This window comes from Callithrix jacchus, chromosome 9, assembly GCF_049354715.1.
Source record: "Callithrix jacchus isolate 240 chromosome 9, calJac240_pri, whole genome shotgun sequence".
Classification (NCBI taxonomy): domain Eukaryota; kingdom Metazoa; phylum Chordata; class Mammalia; order Primates; family Cebidae; genus Callithrix; species Callithrix jacchus.
The window spans coordinates 2,642,886-2,666,853 of NC_133510.1; the positions used below are offsets into that span (position 1 = coordinate 2,642,886).

The window sequence follows — 23,968 nt, forward strand, 5'->3', positions numbered from 1 at the left end:
CAATTTTGAGAAAGTCCGACTTACCAATTTTATCTTTACAGTTTGCTCTTTTGTACTCTGTTTAAGAGGGTTTTCTGGTAGGGTTTGCACTACCAAGATCAAAGTGAATAAAATTTTCCCATGTTGTTCTAGAGGTTTTATATTTTAGTTATTGTATTTATGCTCCATTTTGAGTTAATTTTGGTAGAAGACACAAGGAAAGGGCCAAGGTTTCTTATTTTGTCTATTGCTATCCAATATTTTCGGCATCATTTGTTAAACTTGACTTGGAATTTTTGTAAAATATCAATTAAACATAAATATTTGCATCTCGTTCCAGAGTCTAATCTGTTCCATTGACTAATATATTCAATTTTATGTCAATATTATTCTATTTTCATTAATGTGGCTTCATAATGTCTTGGAATCAGATCCTGTATTTCTACTTTTAAGGTAGATTATCACATTGTATAAAGAGCGCCGTTCTTTCCTTGTGATTTGGATATTTTACTCCCTGACTTACTGTACTGTCCAGGACCACCAGCGCCATCTCCAGAGTACCATATCTCAAAATACAAGTATGAGAGCAGACATCCTTGCCTTCTTCCCAAAATTAAGGGAAAACATTTTCATTCTTCTGTAATGAAGTATGATGCCAGCAGGTTAAAAAAGATTTTTGTACATGCAGCTTAAAAAAGTACTCTTCCATTTCTAGTTTTCTGGTAAGATTCTGTTCACTTGCTTTTTAAAATCATGAATGAAAGAATCAACATTTAAAAATAATCAATAGAATTCACGGTATCGGCAGAATAATGTGGGAAAAACGTTATATTACCATCTCAAAAGTTGTCCAAAGAGTATTTGGTAAATTTTAATTACTCATGATGAAAACAATTACAAACTACAAATAGAAAATAACTTCCTGTAGGAAGTGTATGGGGAAGTAGGAGATAAAGAGAGGTTGGTTAATGGGTAGAAATTTTTTGTCTGATAGAAGAAATAAGGCTTTGTGTTGGATGGGTCTGTAGAGTGACTATTATTTACAATAATCTGTTTTATATTTCAAAATAGAAGAGCCTAATTCAAATGTTTCTAGCATAAACAAAAGTATTTAAGGTGATGGTTATTCTAATTATACTAATTTTACCTTTACAAATTAAATGAAATATTAAATATTACAGGTACCTCGAATTAAAAAAAAATTTTCTTAATGTGGTAAAGGATATCCACCAAAAAACACTACAGAATCATCATACTTCATGTTTTATTGAATATGAATGTCTTAACGCACAGAAAGAGAATGAAGGGCTCAGTACACGGGACCTCTCAGGAACCAGAGGCCGAATGTACTGAGGTTAACTGAGAACGTAAGACGAAGGAAAGTGAAAATCTAAATTTGTTATTTTGGAGTAGTTTAGGGTGATGACAAATAGCAGCAGGTGTCTACAGGACAGGCTGACTGAAGTCAAATGGAGGAATAAGCACGAGGCACAGTAATTCTACTCGAGGTGTCTCTATTGAGTCTTGAGGGCAGTGCTGGGCATCATCTCCAGATGATGAAAATGTAATATCAGTGTACCTTAAATGCAGCAGGAACTAGCTTCATGTAGCTATTGAGCACTTCAAACTAACAGTTCAATTTTTAGTTTCACGTCATTTATTTAGATTTAAGAAGCCACTTGTAGCTCACGGCTGCTATGCAGCACAGCATAACTTCTGGCTGTCAATTTCACCACGGCTGAGGTAGAGCATTTCCTTTCCCTAGGGTCCCACAAAATGTAACTTAAACCATTCTTAAGTGTTTCACCTTTCACCTAAAAATTTTCAAGTTCTGAAATACCGAGTCAGGAGGCTGTCAGGAAACAGAGGGACTAGGCACTGCTTTCTCTGACACTCTTTCTTTCCTCTGCTTTGTTTTCTCTCTCCTTCATGCCCTCTTTTCAGGGTCAATCACTAAACGCAATGTCAAAAGCATCATAATCATCTAGTCCATTGTAGCTATCATAACAGTCTTTTTCGAATTATAAACAATACAATCATGAGTCTCTTTTATGCAGTTATTTCCATACGTCTGTGATTACTTCTACAGCAAACAATCTTAAAACCAAAATTACTGATTCAAAGAGTATACATTTTTTAAAATTTGCTTTTCAAATTGCTTTCCAGAAGATTTTATCAATAATAGTATTTTTATACAGACTGCACCTCTTAATTCGTATCTACTAGCCAAATATTTTTCTATCTTGAAAAATTAGTTGCAAAATGGAAACTACTATTGTTGTATTTTGCACTTATTTGATTATAGATCACATTCAGGCTAGAACCAGTGACATAGTTCGCTAGTATATTTTACATGATACAAAGTTTTCATCCCTCAACTCTTTCGACTTCTCTAGGGCGCAAACTCAGAATACTTTTTGTTAAATGGCAGGAACGTGTGTCTCCCTTCAACAGCACCAGCATGACACTGGTTTTCTCTAATAGAAATCCTAATTAACACTCAGTTTTCAGATATTTGCTCAAAAATAGAGCAAACAAAGTAGTTTTTTTCTGGAAATTTAAACTTTCCTAGAGAACTAGGAAATCATTTTCTTCTACATGAAATAACCAAGACCAGGCACAGTCCCTCAGGTTTTCTCTGGACAACATCCTCCTGTCTCCACCTCCTGATAATCAAGTGTCTTATGAAATGCCAGTCGTGACTGTACTTCCTCAGATCACCCAGCCCATTTTCCTCAGGCCTCTGTTCATGTATTCTGCGTCCTGGAAACTCTGTTAAGCCTTCTAATGTCCTCTAGGATAACCTGGATATCTGCAGCTTCTAGATCTTTTTAATAACACAACATTCTAGCTAGTTTAATCACTCACCCCGGAGGCTGGGCCTACAGAGGTCTGGTAGGTTTTGCAGTAAAGGAGAAGGCCTGCATGGAAAAGAGCTGACATTATGCCTACAAATCAGAAACAAATAGAAAGATGCAAGTAGAAATTACCTGTATAGTCTTGATAATTGTGAAATTCTCCAACCAGTAGGTGGCAGCAGACTCCTGTCTATGGAGACGGACAGCGGGCTCCGTTCGCACATGTGAGAACGGGAAGTCATGTAGCACTGGCAGCAAAGAACACTTTCACTCTTCAGCAATCAGGAATCAGCTGTTTCTTGGGGAAATATTTATGCAGGCACTAATCCCTACTCAAAGGGGATTAGGGGCCTAAATAAATTTAACTCCTGCTTTGGGCTATTACAATATTTTCCTCTGCAACTCTGTTTAGGGGACATAAACTAATAAACGAACTTTAAACTATCATCTTAGTAGGTGTTTAATGCTAACAAATGGTGTTACAAAGGTTCCTTGTCAAAATGAATTCTGTTCTTGTCTTATCCTCCCCAAATACTAGTCCTATTTGTCTTGGGGTTAGAAAAAGTGGGCTGAAACAGGAAGGGTACATTCATAGCAGCAGAAAAGGTCGTGAGCAGGCGGCATAGTTGACTGAGTAAAAAGGATGATGGACCTGTGAGCTCCATGAGGGCAAGAATGTATCTATGATGCTTGCTTCAAAGGATAACAAAATTCTGGATACCTGGGGCATGCCTATTAAATAGTCGGTAAATAAAATGTTGAATGACAAAATAGAAGTATGCATGGCCTCTGTTCCCAGGACTTGATATATCAGACTAGACCCTAAAAAACTGTGCTGTGTGCCGTGGCTCACCCCTATAATCACAGCACTTTAGGAGACCAGGGCTGGCAGATCACTTGAGGTTAGGAGTTTGAGACCAGCCTGGCCAACACAGTGAAACCCCGTCTCTACTAAAAATACAAAAATTAGCCTGGTGTGGTGGTGCACGCCTGTAGTTCCAACTACTAGAGAGGGAGGCTGAGGCAGAATAATCTCTTGAACCCTGGAGGCAGAGGTTGCAGTGAGCCGAAATGCGCCACTACACTCCAGCCTGGGTGACAGAGCGAGACTCTGTCTAAAAATACAATAAAATAAAAATTGCTCAATAAGTAAAAGAAAGGTGAAGAGCAGTGAAGACTGGTGGTATGCTAGGCTGAATAATGACCCTTAAAAATATCCATGTCCCAATCCCTGCAACCCGTGGATATTAATTCATATGGCAAAAGGAACTTTGCAGATGTAATTTGAGTTAAGTCTTAACGTGGGGAGAGTATCCTGGATTATCAGTTTGGGCAAACTTTTATTTTATCATTCAACATTTTATTAACATCCACAGGCCATAGCTCCAATCTGCGCTATACAGAAGCCACACAAACCTATATTTCATAATTCAACCTTCTGTTTAACATCCACAGGCTACAGCTCCAATCCGCGCCATGCACTTTGAAAATGGTGAAAGGAAACAGGTCAAGGAATAGAGGAGGCCACCAGAAGCTGAAAAACAGCTAAGAGACAGATTGTCCTCCCAGATGATCCAGAAGGAACCAGCCCTGCTGAAACCTTGACTTCAGCTCAGTACAAAGGATTTCAGACTTACAGCCTCCTTAAGTGTAAGACAATACGTTTGTGTTATTTTAAGCCACCAAGTTTGTGATAACTCCCACAGCAGCAGCAGTAGGAAAATAATGCAGATGGTGGCTGGCTTTTCAGCCCTCATCATCTCTCTTCCTCCACCAGCTTCCACACTCCTATCTATTTCAGAGACTGTCAGTGGTGAAATACTGAATCAAGGCCCCCTGAATACATCATACACACTCTTACGAGGTTAAAGTGTGTGGTAACTGTTGCAATAATACAGCAGTCAAGTCTAATGAGGTGGGTTCCAGGGACCTACAACCACTGAGCTGGCATTTCCACCATTAATAAGTATTCTAAACTCTCTCCTCTTGTTTTGACTATTACTATTCTGTTGCTCTGCTTTCTTTTGGTCTTGGTGTTCTTGAGAATGCACCTCACACAACTCTGACTACGTGAGCGTAACTGACCAATGGTCTTATGCACATTTAATCCCATTTTGTTACTTCCTTCTTAGGGGCCTAATATATTTACTATTTTAAACAAAATCCAGTTTTATTTTTAATGGTGCTTTACTCTGGAACTCTTCCTACTCATCTAGACCATTGACCATAATTCTTTTAGCCCATTTTTGTTCAAGAAATTGAATATGTTTTGTTCACTGTCACTTCAGATTGAGATTCTTCTCTAGACCAGGGTATTATAATAACATCATTCACTCAACGATAGATATTCTATTTTTCCACAGACTCTGGTTGCTATTCTGCCCATCCTTGATCACCCTGAAGATAAAGTTCAATGAATCTCCTTAGATGAGGAAGAAATTGTATTGTGGTAGAGATCATAGATTCTGAATACAGATGGTCTGGGCTTAAATGCCAGGCCTTTCACTTACGAACTGTGTGACTCGTTCAAGTTACTAAACCATGTCTCAGTTTTTCTATCTGAGTTGAATAATAATAGTAAAATATGACATTAGATTATTGTGAATATTAAGCAAGTGAACTATTTAAAGCATTTAAAACAATGCTAGTAACAAAAGATCACATATTTGATAATAGCTTTTATATGAAAATCCAGAATACTCACATTTATAGAGATGAAATGTAGATTAACCATTGTCATGGGCTGGGAGGAGAGAATGAGAAGCGACTGTTAATGGGTGCTGGGTTTCTTTTACGGGTGATGAAAATATTCTCAAATGAGGTAGTGGTAATGGATAGACATTTCTGTGAATATATTAAAAGCATCATTGAATTGCATACCTTCAAAAGGTAACTTTTATCATAAAGTATATATTGACGAAAAAATAATGCTTGCCTCTTGTATTGTGATTATTTTCAATGATCAAGATCAGTATTTCTGGTCATCCTCTTTAGGGTCTTCTTCAGAAGGAGGTGTTATGCACTGAATTGCATTTCTCCAAATTCATATGTTGAAATCTTCATCCTAAAGTGACTATAATTAGAGACAGGATGTTTAGAAAATAATTAAGATCGAATGAACTCGTAATAATGTGCCCTTGTCTCAAAGAACTGGTGGCCTTATAAGTAGAGAAAGGAAACGCTTGTTCTTTCTCTCTCTCTCCGTCTCTCCATGTGATCATAATGAAAAGTCCACGTAACAACTCAGGGGAAGGTAACTGTCTCCAAGCTAAGAAGACGGCACTGGGCTGGACGCCGTGGCTCAGGCCTGTAATCCCAGCACTTTGGGAGGCCAAGGTGGGTGGATCACGAGGTCAAGAGATCGAGACCATCCTGGTCAACATGGTGAAACCCCGTCTCTACTAAAAATACAAAAAATTAGCTGGGCACGGTGGCGCGTGCCTGTAATCCCAGCTACTCAGGAGGCTGAGGCAGGAGAATTGCCTGAACCCAGGAGGCAGAGGTTGCGGTGAGCCGAGATCGCACCATTGCACTCCAGCCTGGGTAACAAGAGCAAAACTCCGTCTCAAAAAAAAAAAAAAAAAAAAAAAAAGAGGGCATTTACCAGGAATTGAATCACCTGGCACCTTGATACCTTGATGTTGGACTTGTCAGCCTGCAAAGTGTGAGAATGCATTTCTGTTGTTGAAGCCATCCGGTTTTCAGTATTTTGAAATAGCAGCCTGAGTACTTAAATACATAATTTGTCGCCACAGAGTGGGGGGACGCCGCAACACTTACATAAGCATATGGAAGCGGCTTTGGAGCTGGGGTGCTGAGTGGGGCCTAGAAAATTCTGAGGTGGCACTCGAAAAAGCCGAGCCGACCGTAAAGTGACTGTTGGTAGCAATCTGGACAGTAAAAGCAATTATGCTGAGGGCTGGGAAAGAAGAGGAGCACTGCAGGCAAAGGTTACATACAGACATACACAATACGTTGATAGGAGCATGACCATGAAATGCCACTCTAGTGAGGTCTCAGAAAGTGATGGAGAGCATGTTATTAGAAAATGGAGGAAAGGTTCTTGTTATAAAGTGTCAGAAACACTGCCAACCAGGGCAAAAGAGAAACGAAAAAAGGAACAGAATGAAAGTATACTGAGCTTTGATTCTACAGGGTAAGATTATAGCGTTATTTGGCTGTGAGTATGCTTTATCCTTCAGAAAAGTTTGCTTCATGTTGCTCCTCTAGTTCTTTTAATCGTGATGTTAGGGTGTAGATTTTCATCTTTCCCTGCTTCTCATGTGGGCATTTAGTGCTACTTCCCTCTAGACATTGCTAAATGTGTCCCTGAGGTTCTGGTACCTTGTGTCTTCGTCCTCATTAGTTTTGAAGAACATCTTTATTTCTGCCTTCATTTCATTATTTATCCAGTAGTCATCCAGGAGCAGGTTGTGCGGTTTCCATGTAGTTGTGCAGTTTTGAGCGAGATTCTTCATCCTGAGTTCTAATTTGATTGTGCTGTGGTCTGAGAGACTGGTTGTTATGATTTCTGTTCTTTTGCATTTGCTGAGGAGTGATTTACTTCCAATTATGTGGTGAATTTTAGAGTAAGTGCAATGTGGTGCTGAGAAAAATGTATATTCTGTGGATTTGGGGTGGAGAGTTCCGTAGATGTCTATTAGGTCCACCTGATCAAGATCTGAGTCTGAGTCCCGGATTTCCTTGTTCATTTTCCATCTTGTTGATCTGTCTAATATTAACAGTGGAGTGTTGAAGTCTCCCATTATAATTGTGTGGGAGTCTAAGTCTCTTTGTAGGTTCTTAAGAACTTGCTTTATGTATCAGGATGCTCCTGTATTGGGTGCATATATATTTAGGAACGTTAGCTCTTCTTGTTGCATTGATTTGTTTACCATTATATAATGCCCTTCTTTGTGTTTTTTGATCTTCGTTGGTTTAAAGTCTGTTTTATCAGAGACTAGGACTCCAACCCCTGCTTCTTTTTGCTCTCCATTTGCCTGGTAAATCTTCCGCTATCCATTTATTTTGAGCCTATGTGTGAATTCAGTCCTACCATTTTGATGTTAAGTGGTTGTTTTGCCCGTTAGTTGATGCAGGTTTTCATAGTGTTGAAGGTCTTTACCGTTTGGTACCCTTTGCAGAAGCTGGCACTGCTTGTTCCTTTTCACGTTTAGTGCTTCCTTCAGGAGCTCTTGTAATGCAGGCCTGGTGCTGACGAAATCTCTCAGCAGTTGGTTGTCTCTAAAGGGTTTTATTTCTTCTTCACGTATGAAGCTTAGTTTGGCCGAATGTGAAATTCTGGGTTGAAAGTTCTCTTCTTTAAGGATGTTGAATATTGGCCCCCACTGTCCTCTGGCTTGTAGGGTTTCTGCCGAGAGATCTGCTGTGAGTCTGATGGGCTTCCCTTTGTGGGTGACCCGACCTTTCTCTCTGGCTACCTTTAGCACTTTTTCCTTCATTTCAACACTGGTGATTCTGATGATTATGTGCCTTGGGGTTGCTCTTCTTGAGGAATATCTTTGTGGTGTTCTCTGTATTTCCTGGACTTGAATATTGGCCTGCCTTGCTAGGTTGGGGAAGTTTTCCTGGATAATATCCTGAAGAGTGTTTTCCAACTTGGTTTCATTCTCCCTGACACATTCAGGTACACCTATCAAATATAGACTTCATCTTTTCACATAATCCCCTATATCTTGGAGGCTTTGTTCATTTCTTTTCACTTTGTCCTCTTATCTTGCCTTCTGGCTTTATTTCATTGAGTTAATCTTCAATCATCCCTGATAGTCTTTCTTCTGCTTGATTGATTTGACTTTTGAAACTTGTGTGTGCCTCATGAAGTTCTCGTGCTGTGTTTTTCACCTCCATCATGTCGTCCGTTTTCTTCCCTGAGCTGGTTATTCTGGTTAGCATTTCATCTCATCTTTTTTCAGTGTTCTTAGTTTCTTTGCATTGGGTTAGAACATGCTCCTTTAGCTCAGAGAGGTTTGTTATTACCCATCTTCTGAAGCCTGCTTCTGTCAGTCCATCAAACTCATTCTCCCTCCAGTTTTGTTCCTTTGCTGGTGAGGAGTTGTGATCCTTTGGAGGAGAAGCAGCATTCTGGTTTTAGGTGATTTCAGCCTTTTTGAACTTGTTTCTCTCCACGTTCACAGATTTATCTACCTTTGGTCTTTGAAGTTGGTGACTTTTGGATAGGGTCATTGAGTGGATGTCCTTTCTGTTGATGTTGAAGCTGCTTCTTTCTGGTTTTTAGTTTTCCTTCTAACAGGCCCCTCTGCTGCAGGTTTGCTGGAGATCCACTGCAGACCCTGTTTGCCTGGGAATCACCCACGAGGGCTGCAGAACAGCAAAGGTTGCTGCCTGTTCCTTCCTCTGGTAGCTTGGTCCCAGAAGGGCACCTGCCAGATGTCAGCCAGAGCTCTCCTGTATGAGGTGTCTCAGGATAAACACGGGTCAGGGAACCACTTGAGCGGGCAGTCTGTACCTTATCAGAGCTCAATTGCTGTGCTGGGAGCTCCGTTGGTCCCTTCAGAGCTGCTGGGCAGGGACATTTACATCTGCTGCGGTGGGACCCACACTGCCCCTTTTCCAAGGTGCTCTGTCCCAGCAATGTGAGGGCTTTATTTATAAGTCACTGACAGGCTGCTGCCTTTTTTTCAGAAATACCCTGCCCAGCAAGAAGGGAGTCTAGTCACAGTCTGCCTGCAGAGGCCTTGCTGAGCTGCCGTGGGCTCAGCTCAGTTGCTGTGTCAACTTCCCAGAGACTTTGTTTACACAGGCAAGTTTAGAACCATCTATTGAAGCCTCAGTAATGGTGGACGCCCCTTCCCCCACCAAGCTCTACTGTCCCAGATGGAGCTCAGACTGCTGGGCTGGCTGTGAGAATTTTAAGCCAGTGGATCTTAGCTTGCTGGCTTTCATGGGGGTAGGACCCACCAAGCCAGATCACTTGGCTTCCTGGCTTCAGGCGCCTTTTTTTCAGGAGAATGAGCAGTTCTGTCTTGAGGGCATTTCAGGCACCACTGGGGTATGAGAAAAAACCCTGCTGCAGCTACAATGGTCACCCGGTTTTGTGCTGGACACCTGGGGCGCCGGTGGTGTAGGCACTGGTGGGAATCTCTTGGTCTGCCGGTTGTGAAGACCGTGGGAAAAGCACAGTACCTGAGCCAGAGTGCTGAAGTGATCAGAAAAGTCCCTGATGACTTCCCTTGGCTAGGAGAGGGGGTTCTCCAACTCCTTGCACTTCCCGGGTGAGGCAACGCCCCACCCTGCTTCGCTTCGTCCTGCTTGGGCTACTCCCACTGCCTAACCAGTCCCAGGGAGATGAACCTAGTTCCTCAGTTGGAAACATGGAGGATCACTCACTTTCTGCATCGCTGTCGCTGGGAACTGCGGACCGGAGCTGTTCCTATGTTCCTGTTTGGTCATCTTGGTGGAAGTCTCCACCACTGTATTTTGGAAGCACATAATTTGTCTGACTTTACAGGTTCCAAGCTGGATGGGAACTTGAGATACTGTGATTCAGTAGAGACGTGTTCTATCGGCAGCTGGGTCTGAGCTTAGGAGAATGTCAGCAAAAAGGGCTGACCTCAGTAAAATATTTGAAGATATTCATTCTGATCCAAATATGAGTGGCCACTAGCCCATGACACAAGATTCTGAGAACATGCACCCCAAGTGGTTGGACGACACCTTGGTTTTATGTATTTTAGAGAGACACAAGACATCAATTAGAACATGTAAGATTTACATGGCTTTGGTCCAGGAAAATGGAACAACTGAAAGTGGAGGTTTCCAGATCATAGGAAATTCAAAGATTTCCTGATTGGCAATTGTATGAAAGGGTCATTACCTAAAGACCTGGAATCAACAGAAAGATGTCTAGGTTAAAAAAAAAGGTTGTGGTGACCCAGGGTTCAGCACGCAGACGAAGCTGGAGCAGGCCTCAGAGAGAACAGACTGTAAAAGAGTTTCTTCTGTCAGTCTCAAGGTTTCTGTATCTATGTTAATGTTGGTCAGCCGTGCTCAAATTCCAAAAGAGAGGAAGGCACAATGAGACATGTCTGGTCCCTACTTCCCATCATGACCTGAACTAGTTTTTCAGGTTAACTTTAGGATGCCCTCGGCTGAGAGGAGGGGTCCACACAGATGGTTGGCACAGGGGGTTGGAGAGGGTGGTTAGAGTTTTATTTTTGGGTTATAAGAAAGTTCTGTATTATAGATGTCACCTTTAGCAGTCACCAACATACAAATAGTAAAATAATACCTATCCTTGAAGATAAAGTGACTCTCCTAGGTGAGGGTGCATGTATGCCTATAAAAATTCAGCAGATAAGGTAATGAAGAAAGACCAGGAAGAAGCAGTCAGAGACGTAGAACGGTATCCAAGCGGGAATCCAGTCACAGAAGCCAAAAGAGCAAGTACTATAAAGTTTAAAAGAAGAGAGTGAGAGACAGTTCTGGAGAAAGACTGAAAACCTGAGGGCTAAGATTTATGTACTGAATAGGAAACATCAGATTACAGTGCATTGTACAGTGAATCTGTGTTGAGCTCGGGCAGAGAACGTCTTGGCTATCGTAGAATATGGTAAATTAGAGTGCTGCAAACTCTTTCTGGACATTAGCAGCTCTTCATACTCCGATACAAGAATTTCCAAAGGATTGTAAAACGTTTTGATGAAGACAAAGAATCAAGGAGCTTTTCTCATAACAGCAACTGGATTCCTTGAGTACAAGGGGAGTGGGCAGGAGGGACAGCAGTGTCCGAGTATAGATAATGGCACTTCGCCACCTCTCAGGCAATCCAGGCCCATGTTTAGAATGCCAACAAATCCATTTGGAAACATACACATTTAAAAATGCACAATAATAAACACCACCAACAGAATTGCAGTAAACTGCATACTTTCAAGATAGCTACGGTTCTGGAAGGATTCGTGTGTGTGTGCGTGTGTGCACGTGTCTGTGTGTGCATGCGTGTGTGTATGTGTGTGTGTGCACACACATCTTGTGTGTGTGTCTAATATGTCTTTCTAAATAAGAAAAGCAGATGTACTTGTTAGTCTCCTGAATACGTTTCTGTCTTTGAACTGGAATCTTTCAATGCTTTGAATTTTGCTTATGAAGTATGTTGTATGTTCCAATCACATTGGCCTTAGGCATGAAATAAATAAATGCTTGAACTTTTAAAATATGGATTTAATCAAAACCAGACCTGGTCTAAAGCATTGTATAATAAGATTGAGTTGAACTTATGTTGGAGGCTGAATGTTAGAAATTACAATCTATTAAAGGATCTTATGTATAGATCCACCTGAGTAACCTCAGCAGTAAATTCAAATTAATTGTAAATAATACCTTGTAAGCCCTTTTTGTAAAAATCCCTCTTGTAAAACGTATGAGTTAAAAGGTGCAGTGGAGCAAGTTGGTGGAAGAGAAGCCTACACAGTTTATCCCCCCTGCTGGAGCATCACATTTAAAAACTGTCTGCATGCACAAAAGCACAATCACAAGAACCAAAAATCAGGTCAGCAGTCACAGTACCTGGTTTTAACTTTGTATCATGAAGAAGACAAGAGCAAGTTTCAAATTGCCAACGCCATCCCTCTCCCATTTCTGGCAGCAGCTTGAGGGAAGCTCTGAGCACCTGGACAGAAAGTGGGGGACTTCACATTGAACTCAGTGTAGCTCTGTCACAGTGGAGAATAAAGTCATGTGGAAATCAGCCTGCATCTATGCACAGAAGGAAAATTAGGACCCATCCAAGCCAAAGTGGATTCACCCATCCCAGCCATCAGAAATTAAGTTACTCAGCAGGCCTTGCCACCATAGGGTGAAGTGTTCTGAGGTCCTAAGTAAACTTGAAAGGCAGTCTAGGATACAAGGACTGCAATTCCTAGGTAATTCCTAGGGTTAGACCGTTCTTAGAGCCAGGGAACTAGGGTGTCACATGAACTAGGGTCATGTGACACCGTAGTTCCTGGACATTAGCTCCCACAGCTAGAGAAGGGCTTGCTCCATCCCGTCCCAAATTGCAGGCAGTGTAGTTCATAACACTACAAGTGATTCCTTCCTTCTGCTTAAGGAGAAGAGAGTGAGAAGTAAAAAGGACTTTGTCTTGCATTTTGCATACCCGCCCAACCACAGTAGGATAAGGCACCAGGCAGAGTCATGAGGCCCCCATTCCATGCCCCGTCATTTCTAGAGACACCTGGGCCAAAAGGAAACCTGATAACCCTGAAGGGAAGGACCCAGTCCTGGCAGGAAAAATCACCTGCTGACTAAATTACCCTTGGACCCTGAATAACCAGAAGCTATACTCAGGAAGTACACGATGGGCCTTGGGCTCTGAAATGTGCTGGCTTCCGGCAAGACTCAGCACATGCCAGGGTGGTGACAAAGGTGAAGGAATCCTTCTGCTGAGAAAGCAGGGGAAAAAGTAAATAGGTCTTCATCCTGCACCCTAGATACCAGCTCAGCCACAGTAGGAGAGACCAAGAAGTAGGCTCTTGGGGTTCCGAGTCCAGGTCCAGGCTCTCAGACAGCATTTGTAGACCTGTCTGGGCCAGAGGGGAGCTCACTGCCTTGAAAAATGAGACCCAATGCTTGTAGTATTCACCACCAGCTGATGGATGAACTCTTGGGCCTTAAGCAAACACGGGAGGTGGCCTAAAGAAACCCCTGTAGACCAGGGGAGACGGTGGTCACAGGCAGAGATTTTGCCACATTTAACAGATTTTGGTATGTTGTGTTTTCATTTTTCTTTCAAGAATTTCTTTTTAAATTTTCTTGTTAATCTCTTCACCGACCAACTCCTCAGTCAGGAGCATGTTTTTTAAGTTACTTGTGTTGGTACATTTTCTAAACTTCCTCTTATTTTCTTATTTCATTACATCCTGAGAACGGACTCGATAATATTTTGATTTTTAAAAGTGTGTTTTAAAAAGTGAAACTTGTTGGATGGCCTAACATATAGTCTATCCAGAGAATATTTCATGTGCTAATGAGAATAATGTGCATTCTGCAGCTGTCGGATATCATGTTCTTTAAATGTCTGGTAAGTCCATTCGGTAGGTAGCGCAGATTAAGCCTGATGTTTCTTAGTCAAATTTCTCTCTAGATATCTATCTCATTGCTGAAAAGTGGGTTCTTGAAGTGTCCAACTAGTACTGCCTTGAGGTCTATCTCTCTGGCTGTAATAATGGGTACCTTATATATCCTGTTGGGGCATATATATTTATAATTGGTATATTCTCTTGCTGAATTGAGCCCTTTGTCATAAAATAATGACCATTTTTGTTTTTTTAATTTTCTATGTTTTGCTTAAGGTCTCTGTCTTATATAAATACAGGTACTACTGCGTGCCTTTGGTTTCTGCTTCCCTGGAATTGTAATAATGGGGTTCAGGGTACCGGCAGAGGAAAAAAGCCACTTGCCACGTCAGTTTATTTTATTTTGATTTTTAATTTTTATTTTTGAGATGTAGTTTCGCTCTTGTTACCCAGGCTGCAGTGCAATGGCACGATCTCAACCCACCGCAACCCCCGCCTCCTGGGTTCAGGCAATTCTCCTGCCTCAGCCTCCTGAGTAGCTGGGATTACAGGCACGCGCCACCATGCCCAGCTAATTTTTGTATTTTTAGTAGAGACGGGGTTTCACCATGTTGACCAGGATGGTCTCGATCTCTTGACCTCGTGATCCACCCGCCTCGGCCTCCCAAAGTGCTGGGATTACAGGCTTGAGCCACCGCGCCCGGCCTGCCACGTCAGTTGAAAGCCGCGTTCACAGCTGCTGCTGGGCCGCCGTGAGTTCCCCCAAGCCCCGCCCCTTGCCCCCGTGGCTTCCCCCGCCCCGTGGCTTCCGGTCACTCTGTTGACCCCGCCAGAACCACGTGCGCGCCGAGGCCACTCCCCAGGCTGCTGCCCACACCGGGAGCCGCCGCCAGCAGGTGAACGCCCTGGGGAAGCCTGTTTTAGCCGCTACCTGGGACTGGGGCGCTCCGGGGAGGACTCAAGAACCACGAGCCAGGCTGCCCCGCTCGGCTCTGCGGTCCCTGCGGGCTCCGGCTCGGGCTGCACCCCGCCCTCCCGCTGTTCTCTCCAGCCTGACTGCGGCTGCGCGGCTGCGGGAGGTCCCAGTTCCGGTTCCGGTTCCTGGGGCTGGGCTATTCCCAGCGGCCCAGAGTGAAAGGCCCCACGGGCTTCTGCAGGTTTCGGTCCCAGAGATAATATCCGAAGGATGGAGAAGGAGACAGGAAAGCGGAGAGAGCTGGGAGGTAAAAAGCCTGTGCTTTTCATTCTGGCTGCGCCGGTTCCCCGAGGCCCTGCCTGGCTGCACCTGCCGCGGCTGTCCCTCAACGGAGGACGGAATGGGGCCCTTTTACTCACGATTTGCACGTCTGCTTCTCCAGCTGTACCTCCTTCCTGGCTGAACCCCTCTTCTGTACCCCTTTTTCTGCTGTACCCCTCTCCTGGCTGGCTCACCTGAATGTAGTATTGGGGTTCAGGGGTTCAGGGGTTCAGGGTGCCCTCAGCTCCCCTGAGAGGACGTTTCTCCAGGTTCTTGGTGTCCTGCCCTCCCAAGAATGAGACGGGACCACCGCGCAGTGCGCAGTAAATGCCAGACTCAGAAGTGTTTGTAGATTTATTTAGAGAAACAGGAGAAGGAGAGAGAAGGAAACAGCTGACGCCCACACTGAGTGAGAATCCAGAAAGACGGACTCCAGGAGAGAGAGCGTCAGGGACTAGGGAGCCGCTTCCACGAGAACGTCAGGGACTAGGGAGACGGAGTTTAGGGGAAGACAGGCTCCCATGAGGGCGTGGAAGGGGGCTCCAGAGGGAATCCGGGAGAGAGAAACATGGTTCCTCGAAGGGGGTGTTCGTGGAAGGGACCCAAACATGGAGTCCGAGGGGGTGTGAAAGGAGGGGGCTTCTAACCTGCGAGGAACCCCACCTTCTCCAAGTCCCTGGGCCAGTGAAAGGAGCTCCTTAGAACTTCCGCTGGGGCGATCGACTCAGTTTCTTCCTGCACCTGCGAATAACTCTCCCGGTTAGAGAGATGGGAGGGGGGCTTGGTGCCGGGAAGTTCTTGCCCTTAACACTACGCCCCCTTGTGGACTGGAAAGAGAACACCTTCCCTCAGAATGTTTCTCTGCCTCTTTTTTTTTCTTTTTTTGAAACGGAGTCTTGCTCTATTGCCAGACTGGACTGCAGTGGCACAGTCTCCACTCACTGCAACCTCCACCTCCTGAGTTCAAGCAATTCTTTTGCCTCAGCCTTCTGAGCAGCTGGGACTACAGGCATGCGCCACCACGGCCCACTAATTTTTGTATTTTTAGTAGAGACAGGGTTTCACCATGTTGGTCAGGATGGTCTCAAGCTCTTGGCCTCATGGTCCACCCACCTCGGCCTCCCAAAGTGCTGGGATTACAGGTGTGAGCCACCGCGCCCGGCCTATTTGTCGTGTCCCTTTACTTTCAGTCTACATCTGTCCTTACAGATAAAGCGAGTTTCTTACTGACAACATAGAGTTTAATTTATTGTGTCAGTGTATACCCTTTAATTAAGGAATTTAAACCATTTATATTCAAGGTTGTTATTGATAGATGAGTACTTTACTCCTGTCATTTTGTTAATTTTATTCTTGATCATTTTGCATTTTTTTCTTTTGTTTTTATTGCTTATCTTTATAGTTGCATGGGGTTACTATAGTAATAACAGTTAACATTTGACTCCTTTCTCTCTCTCGTTTGTGTATGAGTTCTAACAGTTAGTTGTATATTTTTGGGTGGTTTCATGATGGTAGATACATTCTTTTCCAGATGTAGACCTTCGTTAAATATTTCTTGTACAGCTTGTCAGTTTCTTCAGTTTTCACTCATCTGGGACTTCATTTCTTTATTTTTGAAAGATAACGTTGCTGAGTGGGCAGGGTGGGCCTATTCCCAGGCCCCCAGTCAGTGCATGTCAGTGGCAGAGACGGGCAAGGTGAGCCTGTCTTCAGGTACCACAATGGTGTGTGTAGGCACTAGCTACAATAGGTAGTGCAGATCAGTCCCCAGGTCCCAGGAAGATATGCTTTACTCACCAATGGTGGTAACAGTGAGTAGGGTGAAACTGTCCACAGGCCCTAGGACAGCAATTTAGGCAGGCCAGACCCCAGGCCCTCTGAAGGTGTGGGTGTTTCTGCCAGGAAGGACAGGGTTGTTTTCAGGGGCAGAAACTTGAAGACAGCTCTCAGGCTCTGGAGAACACATAATGCATCTACCTTTGTCCCGGGGGCAGCCTCCCTGGCACACTGTACTATTCATTCCCCAGGGCGTAGGACACTGCATAGGCTAGAGTGTTGGTGATGTGGCCACCCCATTGGGTCTAGCTGCCATCATATGATACAGCCCTCTGGGTAGATCTGGGGTTGTCAGCAGATTTCTGGGGCAAGGTGCCTCCTGGTGGGGACTGGGCTCTGAAAATGGTGCCATACTACAGCTACTTGGATTTCAGGAGGGGTGAGATCCAGTGTGAATTTCTTCTCTGAAACAACGCTGTTGCAGACAGCACCCTACTTTAGTGTCAGGGCCTGCAAGGGTTGAGAGGCTCACCTGGGGCTAGGATTGCAGAAGTCAGCAGTGGGAATGGGGATCACTAGAGATTTCTCACTTGTCTATTACCCACCCTGGAGAGCTCCTCCTTGTGCTGAGCTGAGCAGAGCTGGGCCAGCTGCTTTGCATCCCTCTCCCTTCAAGGTTCCGTGTCATGTCCCTCCTGAATTTCAGTGTCCTCTTTTAGAAGCTCTACTATGTGTAGTTATCTACTTGATGTTTTGCTCCTTCTCTGTGTAGGAGGCAAGTGCTGGGCACCTCTAATTAGCCATCTTGGAGCCCTCCCTGATTCTTTTATAAAGGAAAAAAAGATTTTTACAGCTCCAAATATTTACTCACTTCTCCTGACTCAAATTTGGAACGTTTTATTCATTTTGTCATTGGTTGCCTACTTTGTTCCAGGCTCATTAGAGTGGGAAATAACAACTATTGCAGGACACTTTATGTAGACTCCATATAATAAATAAATTAGCAAGATTATCTGTATTAAAGAGGGCTAACTGCTATTTAAAAAACCGAGTCAAAATAATGAGAGAGAGGGGGACAGCGTATGTTACTTTAGGTGTCATAGTTCAGGGAAGGCCTTCAAGGGGCTGAGGATTGAACAAAGAGGGAGCAAGTGATCGAGTAACTGGGGGAAATTGTCTCAAGAAGACTCAGGAAGTGCAAAGACCCTGACGAGGGCTGCTTGATGTGTTATAGGAGGAGAAAGACGGCCTGAGTGAAGCAGAGTGAGAGTGGTGGGAATGAGACTTAAGAAATGCTGAGCTTAGATTATGTAAGGTCTGGTAGGGCCAATGGTAACATTAAATACATGTAACGTCAAGAATCACATGCTGTGTCAGTGTAAGACCTTTATTTACAAAGTTATGGGATTCTCAGAGCCAGTTTTTATCCCAGGTTAGAGAAACTTAAACTTTAAATTCACTGGTCTTCAATCTGGTTGGCAGGTTTTGGTGGCGATATCATGGAGCAATAATTCAAGACACCAAATCTCAACAGAGCTGGTAAGTGACTTGATTTTGTGAACCATGAGCACATCACTTCTGTGGCCCTGATCATCCTGTCTATTAAATAACTGTTTCTGAGATCTCTCCAGTGCTGATATGCTAATCAGTGTGGTAGTAGGTCCTCTATGTTCATCAGTTGGCTTTACTGCTGTTACGGGATTCTTTCCAGAGTATAAACTATGGAACTTTTTTTATGAGTCAACTATTTTAGCCAGCCTGGAAATTTAGGCAAAAAATAAAAATGAATGGAACATTGGCAAACTAGTTTTACTGGTTAAATAGAGGTGAAAATTGTAGAATAGATTATCCTACCATACAGTTAATGGGGGTGCTGTGGGGGAGTTGTGATTCAGGGGAAGGCGATGAGGGATGGCTGAACTGAATTTTCAAAGGGAGGAGTAGTCAGCCAGGTTCTTGCTGAAGATAAGCTGCTGCTCTCTGAAGTCAGTTAGAAATGTAGACCTTCAGGCCCCACCCCAGAGTAACTGAATAAAATCTGCATTTTAACAGAAGGCCTACCTGATTCGTATGCAAAATAAAGTTTGAAGAAAAGAGGAAAAAGGAGAAAAGTGTTTTCTAGGCAGAGATAGTAGCAGGTAAAGCCACTGTATGAAATGCATATAACTAGGGGATCTGAGTTTCGCCTTTGAGTTGGGGATGTGGTGGGAGATGGAGCTAAAAAGGTTGTCAGGAACCACATCCTGATTTTACCAAGGAATGTTGCAATGTCCTTGGTAAAATGGATGGGAGAATAGTAAATACTTTTGAGTAGGAGCATATTATAAGCAGGGTTTCATTTTAGATATGTAATATATGTAAATATCACTGAGTTTTCTCACAGAGGAAAAAAATACAAAGTACCAACTTTGAAAAGGAAGAGTTAAAATAATACTCTTTTGCAAATATTCTGGTTATCTCCCCAGCCAGAAACACCTAGAGAAACAACTGAACAAATTGCAAAACTAATAACAGAGTATGTTTAAGAAGTACTTTTTATTATAAACATAAAACAACTAATAACTTTATTAAATCTCTTTTACATGTAAAATAAAAGTCCGAAATTACCTTTTAGAAAATAAAATAGAATAAAACATTCCAAATCATAATAACAACATGACTATTAGAGACTGGAAGTAAACTTAATAAGAAATATTACATTTTATTGAGAACCACACAAAAATATTAACAAATGGAAATGTATATCTCTTCCCTGTATGAAATGTTACAATATGATGAAAATATATACATTTTTCAGGTTGGTTCAATGAGATTAATTGTCTTAACTGGAAACTTTTTTGAAAAGAGACATGTTCTGCTCTGTTGCCCAGTCTAGAGTACAGTGGAATGATTATAATTCACTGTTACCTCGAACTCCTGGCCTTATGTGATTGATCCTCCCACCTCAGCCTCGTGAAATGTTAGAATTACAGACATGAACAACCACGCCTAACCTGCGTACCATTAGAACCTGACAAAATAATCTTGAATGTATCCAGAAGAAATAAATATGAATGAATGTATTTAAGAAACTTTTGAATCATTCAAAGGAGGATACTAGCTGCCAGAAATTAAAATGTATTTTTATAATTTACATATGTAATTCTTATGAGGTATAATCACGGTCAGAAATAGACATATTAATGAGATTAGAAAGTCTACAAACACCCATAATACAGGACTTCTTAAACATAGAAAACACAGATTTTTCAATAATCAGAACTGGGACAAGTGGCTAACCATTGTCAAAATAATGTTTTTTTTTTTAATTTCAAAATGGTCCATTGAAATAAATCCTTGGTTATTAAACATCTTAATTTTAGAAATTATATTATAAAATGTAGATAAATGTAGATAATTATCCATCTTAAGAAAACAGTTTTAAGCACACATGCAAGTATAAAATCTGTTGAGAAAGCAGATAGAAAATTACATGAACTTTTTTTTTAATTGCATTTTAGGTTTTGGGGTACATGTGAAGAACATGTAAGATAGTTGCATAGGTACACATGTGGCAGTGTGATTTGCCGCCTTCCTCCCCTTCACCTATATCTGGCATTTCTCCTCATGAAAAGTGTGAGTCAAAGTTGCATGAAATAAAATTTTAAATTAAGGCCAGGTGGATCACGAAGTCAAGAGATCGAGACCATCCTGGTCAACAAGGTGAAACCCCGTCTCTACTAAAAATACAAAAAAAAAATTAACTGGGCATGGTGGCACATGCCTGTAGTCCCAGCTACTTGGGAGGCTGAGGCAGGAGAATTGCTTGAACCCAGGAGGTGAAGGTTGCAGTGAGCTGAGATTGCACCATTGCACTCCAGCCTGGGTAACAAGAGCGAAACTCAAAAAAAGAAAAAAAATAAGGTTTCAACTTAGAAAACTTAATCATGATATACGGGACCTGCCAAAGACTAATATCATTGGTAACTACCAAAATACAAATATTTTAAAGGGCTGTGAAATTATTCATATAAGAAGTAGATACAACCAGTGCACTAATAAAAGTTCAAACTCACTATTCACAAATTGTGTATTTATGAAAATACACAATTTCATCTATTTTTATGCACATACATGAAAACCAAAAAGCTGAAATGCTATCTTTAACTTATAAATAGATAACTTCTGAACGTTTAGGAAAAGCTGATCTTTTAAATGTTATTTGTGTTATACTCTATTACCTTTCCTTTCTTGAATGCTATTGGTTAATATGTTTGAAACATTATCTCCAGGAATCTATTTTAAATAAATAAATGAAGATAGGAAAAAATATAAATGCATAAAATATTCGTTGTAGATTTGTTTATATAGCAAATAGAAGACATATAAGGTAGAAATAATTTATTGATAATTTGGTTCTTAAATTATTGATTATATTAGCAAAAAAACTTGGCATTGTGGGTAAAAAAGGAGACAGGAAGTAAAAATATTTAAGACTTTTTAATCTTATGCAAAGGGAATCAGTAAATAGTATTTGTTGTTCAATACTTGGTATTTCTAAGTAGAGATGATTATTGTTAAGATATATTTTTGTAATTTGTGAATCATTAATTACAAAATAATTTTCAGTTCGCTAAAATACTTCCATATTTCTAGCAAAAAAAAAAATAAGTAAAAATATGGTATATTTAGCATATGAAAGAATAAAAGGGAAACCCTAAGGAAACATTTATGTAATAAACAATAAGACAGAGTAAAGGCAAACACCAGATATGACAGTTAAACTTCTTTAATACTAGACAAGATTTTAGATGAAGTAAAAATAAAATCCAGTTTCTTGCTGTTAAAAAATAACTAACCATAAACAAAACACAGAAAATTTAAAAAGTAAAGGGAGGACCAAAGATATATCAGTCAATAAAATTGCAGATATGGCAATATTAATATTAAAATAGAATTCAAAAAAAGAATAACAACAGTTTTTAAATGATAGTTACAAGATATAGCAGTAAATTCTACAAATAAAAATAACTTTTTAATGAAAACAATTCACAAAATCTCAATTATATTGGAAAATTTTAGCATATTACTACTCTGAAGCTTTGAGAGAGAAAAAAAGAAAAAATATAAGTACAAAAATATATGAATAATATTAATTAGTTTGATCTGATGAATATATTTTCATTATTTTCCTCTGGGATAAGAGAATATATGTTTTTCTTCAAAATTTAAAACATTTTTACAAATTGATGATTTTGAAAGACAAATTTAAATTAAAATATTCAAACACAAGAAAAATTTTAAATATTCTCCTTCTAGAGTAAATAGAAATTTTGAGTCAAATAGAATATCAAGAATGCATTTGTAAACAATTAGAGAAACATCAGTGATGCTACGGCATGTCCAACCTTAGGAATCATAAGGCTGTACGAGGCATCAAGATTAATCTTTAAATTACTAAACAAGAGAGTACAGTTACAAGCCTACAAATCAATAATTTAGGAAAATATTTTTAAAAATGTGTCTAAAGAAAATAGAAGAAAGTAAGAAAATTAAACAAAAAAGTAAACAATTAGGTAGTTTAATTGACACACCTCTTTGGGCAATTCAATTAATCCAATTTAAGTCACCCCACCTATAAAATGACATTGCTGTAGCATTACCTGACTGAAGGTTCTAGTGAATCAGATGTTCAGTGGGGATGCTGGTCACCTCTAGGGGCCATGGCTGCAGAAGAAGAGAATAACGTTTCCCATTGGAGCAATCGTGGGATCCTACGCATCAATCACAACTGTACCTCAAAGTTTGGTCTTGGAACTAGGGAATTTCTTTGACTTCTGAAATAGAGTTTGGTTTGTGGGGAAAAAAAAGCTAATCATGCTTTCTGAGGCATAAAAACTCTGCTTACCGCTGTCAGATGAGTTTACTTATCTAAAATATGAGGATTCCTCTTAGGAAATTTAATTTCTCACTAAATGATAACCTCATTTGTTATACAGCTGAGTTTAAAATGTGTAATTCCTCTGTAAAATTAATGGTTATGCATAAAAATATGCTTCCTCTAAATTGACCTTCAGTTCTTTCATAAAAAAGATCATCATTTAATCATCCTTTGTGCTATTTTATATTTTCCAAGTTATTCAAGAATAACTTGGAAACTATTCTGTTTGGAAATTTACTTGCAAAGAAGTTATTTTTCAAGGTATTGTGACAAAAAGCCTTGAAAAATAAAGATGATGTCAAAGGCAAGATGAAGAACTTGAAGTTTAATTATTCCTCTACAAAGAAAACTCTTGACAAGTATACTCACTCTTCAGTAAATATTTGTTACGGGTAGGATTCATACAGGGATGACAAAAAGCATTCTTGCTCACAAGCTAGTAGGGCAGCAGCAGGTCTGAAGTAGGCCTGCTGGAAACAAAACTGGAAATAAAAATTAAAAAGTTTTAAAAAAAAATTAAAAAGTGTTTTTATTTTCAAAAATAGCAAAATATAAAACAAGCATCACCAATTGAAATAAATTGACAAGGTTAATATGTATTTAGAGAGCATTTCCTTCTTTCTCCAATTCCAAATTTCCCATCTCCTTTTCTTCCCACTTACATTTGCAAGATTGATACATAAAGGGGAAATTCAAAGAATACACAAGAGTTTGGTTTGATCAGTTCATCTCAAGGTGCAGTGGCTTGCACCTGTCGCCTTAGCGCCTCAGGAGGCTGACGCAGGTGGATCGCTTGAGCTCAGGAATTCAAAGGCAACATAATGGGGCCATATGAATGAGATCGCCGTATTTTTGAGGTTGGCCTTCTGGTTGGATTTAGGCTTCAAGAAATGCTTCAAATAGACTTCTCTGTTGGGAGTGTTGATGTGTGCTGCGTGTTCTAAAGGCTACCAAAAACTGTGTTGTGATTCCAAGTTTCTGTATTCTAAAGGATTATTATCCTTGATCATCTGACTTAAATGTTTTGAGTTTCTTTGTTAGCCCTACAGTATTTCAAAATATAAATCAACAACATTTGAAAAAACAATGCTAAATTATTTGTGTGGTTTCTGGACGTTGATGATATGGATGGATTGAAATACAC

The 23,968-nt window shown here is 40.9% G+C and overlaps 2 protein-coding genes across 2 annotated transcripts in view; one reads left to right on the forward strand and one right to left on the reverse strand.

Annotated features, from left to right (window-relative positions):
- The window catches only part of LOC100404555 (solute carrier organic anion transporter family member 1B3), an 81,265-nt gene extending 78,145 nt beyond the window's left edge, over positions 1-3,120 (reverse strand). Inside the window, exon 1 of the mRNA XM_035255179.3 lies at positions 2,970-3,120. The gene's annotated coding sequence lies outside the window, so the exon portion shown is untranslated. The remainder of the gene's footprint in view (positions 1-2,969) is intronic.
- A 7,043-nt stretch (positions 3,121-10,163) lies between these two features.
- LOC118144426 (uncharacterized) overlaps positions 10,164-23,968 on the forward strand; it is an 85,273-nt gene continuing 71,468 nt past the window's right edge. Inside the window, exons 1-3 of the mRNA XM_078337918.1 lie at positions 10,164-10,364; positions 14,725-15,114; positions 18,387-18,443. Coding sequence (XP_078194044.1) covers positions 10,164-10,364; positions 14,725-15,114; positions 18,387-18,443 — 648 coding nt within the window. The remainder of the gene's footprint in view (positions 10,365-14,724; positions 15,115-18,386; positions 18,444-23,968) is intronic.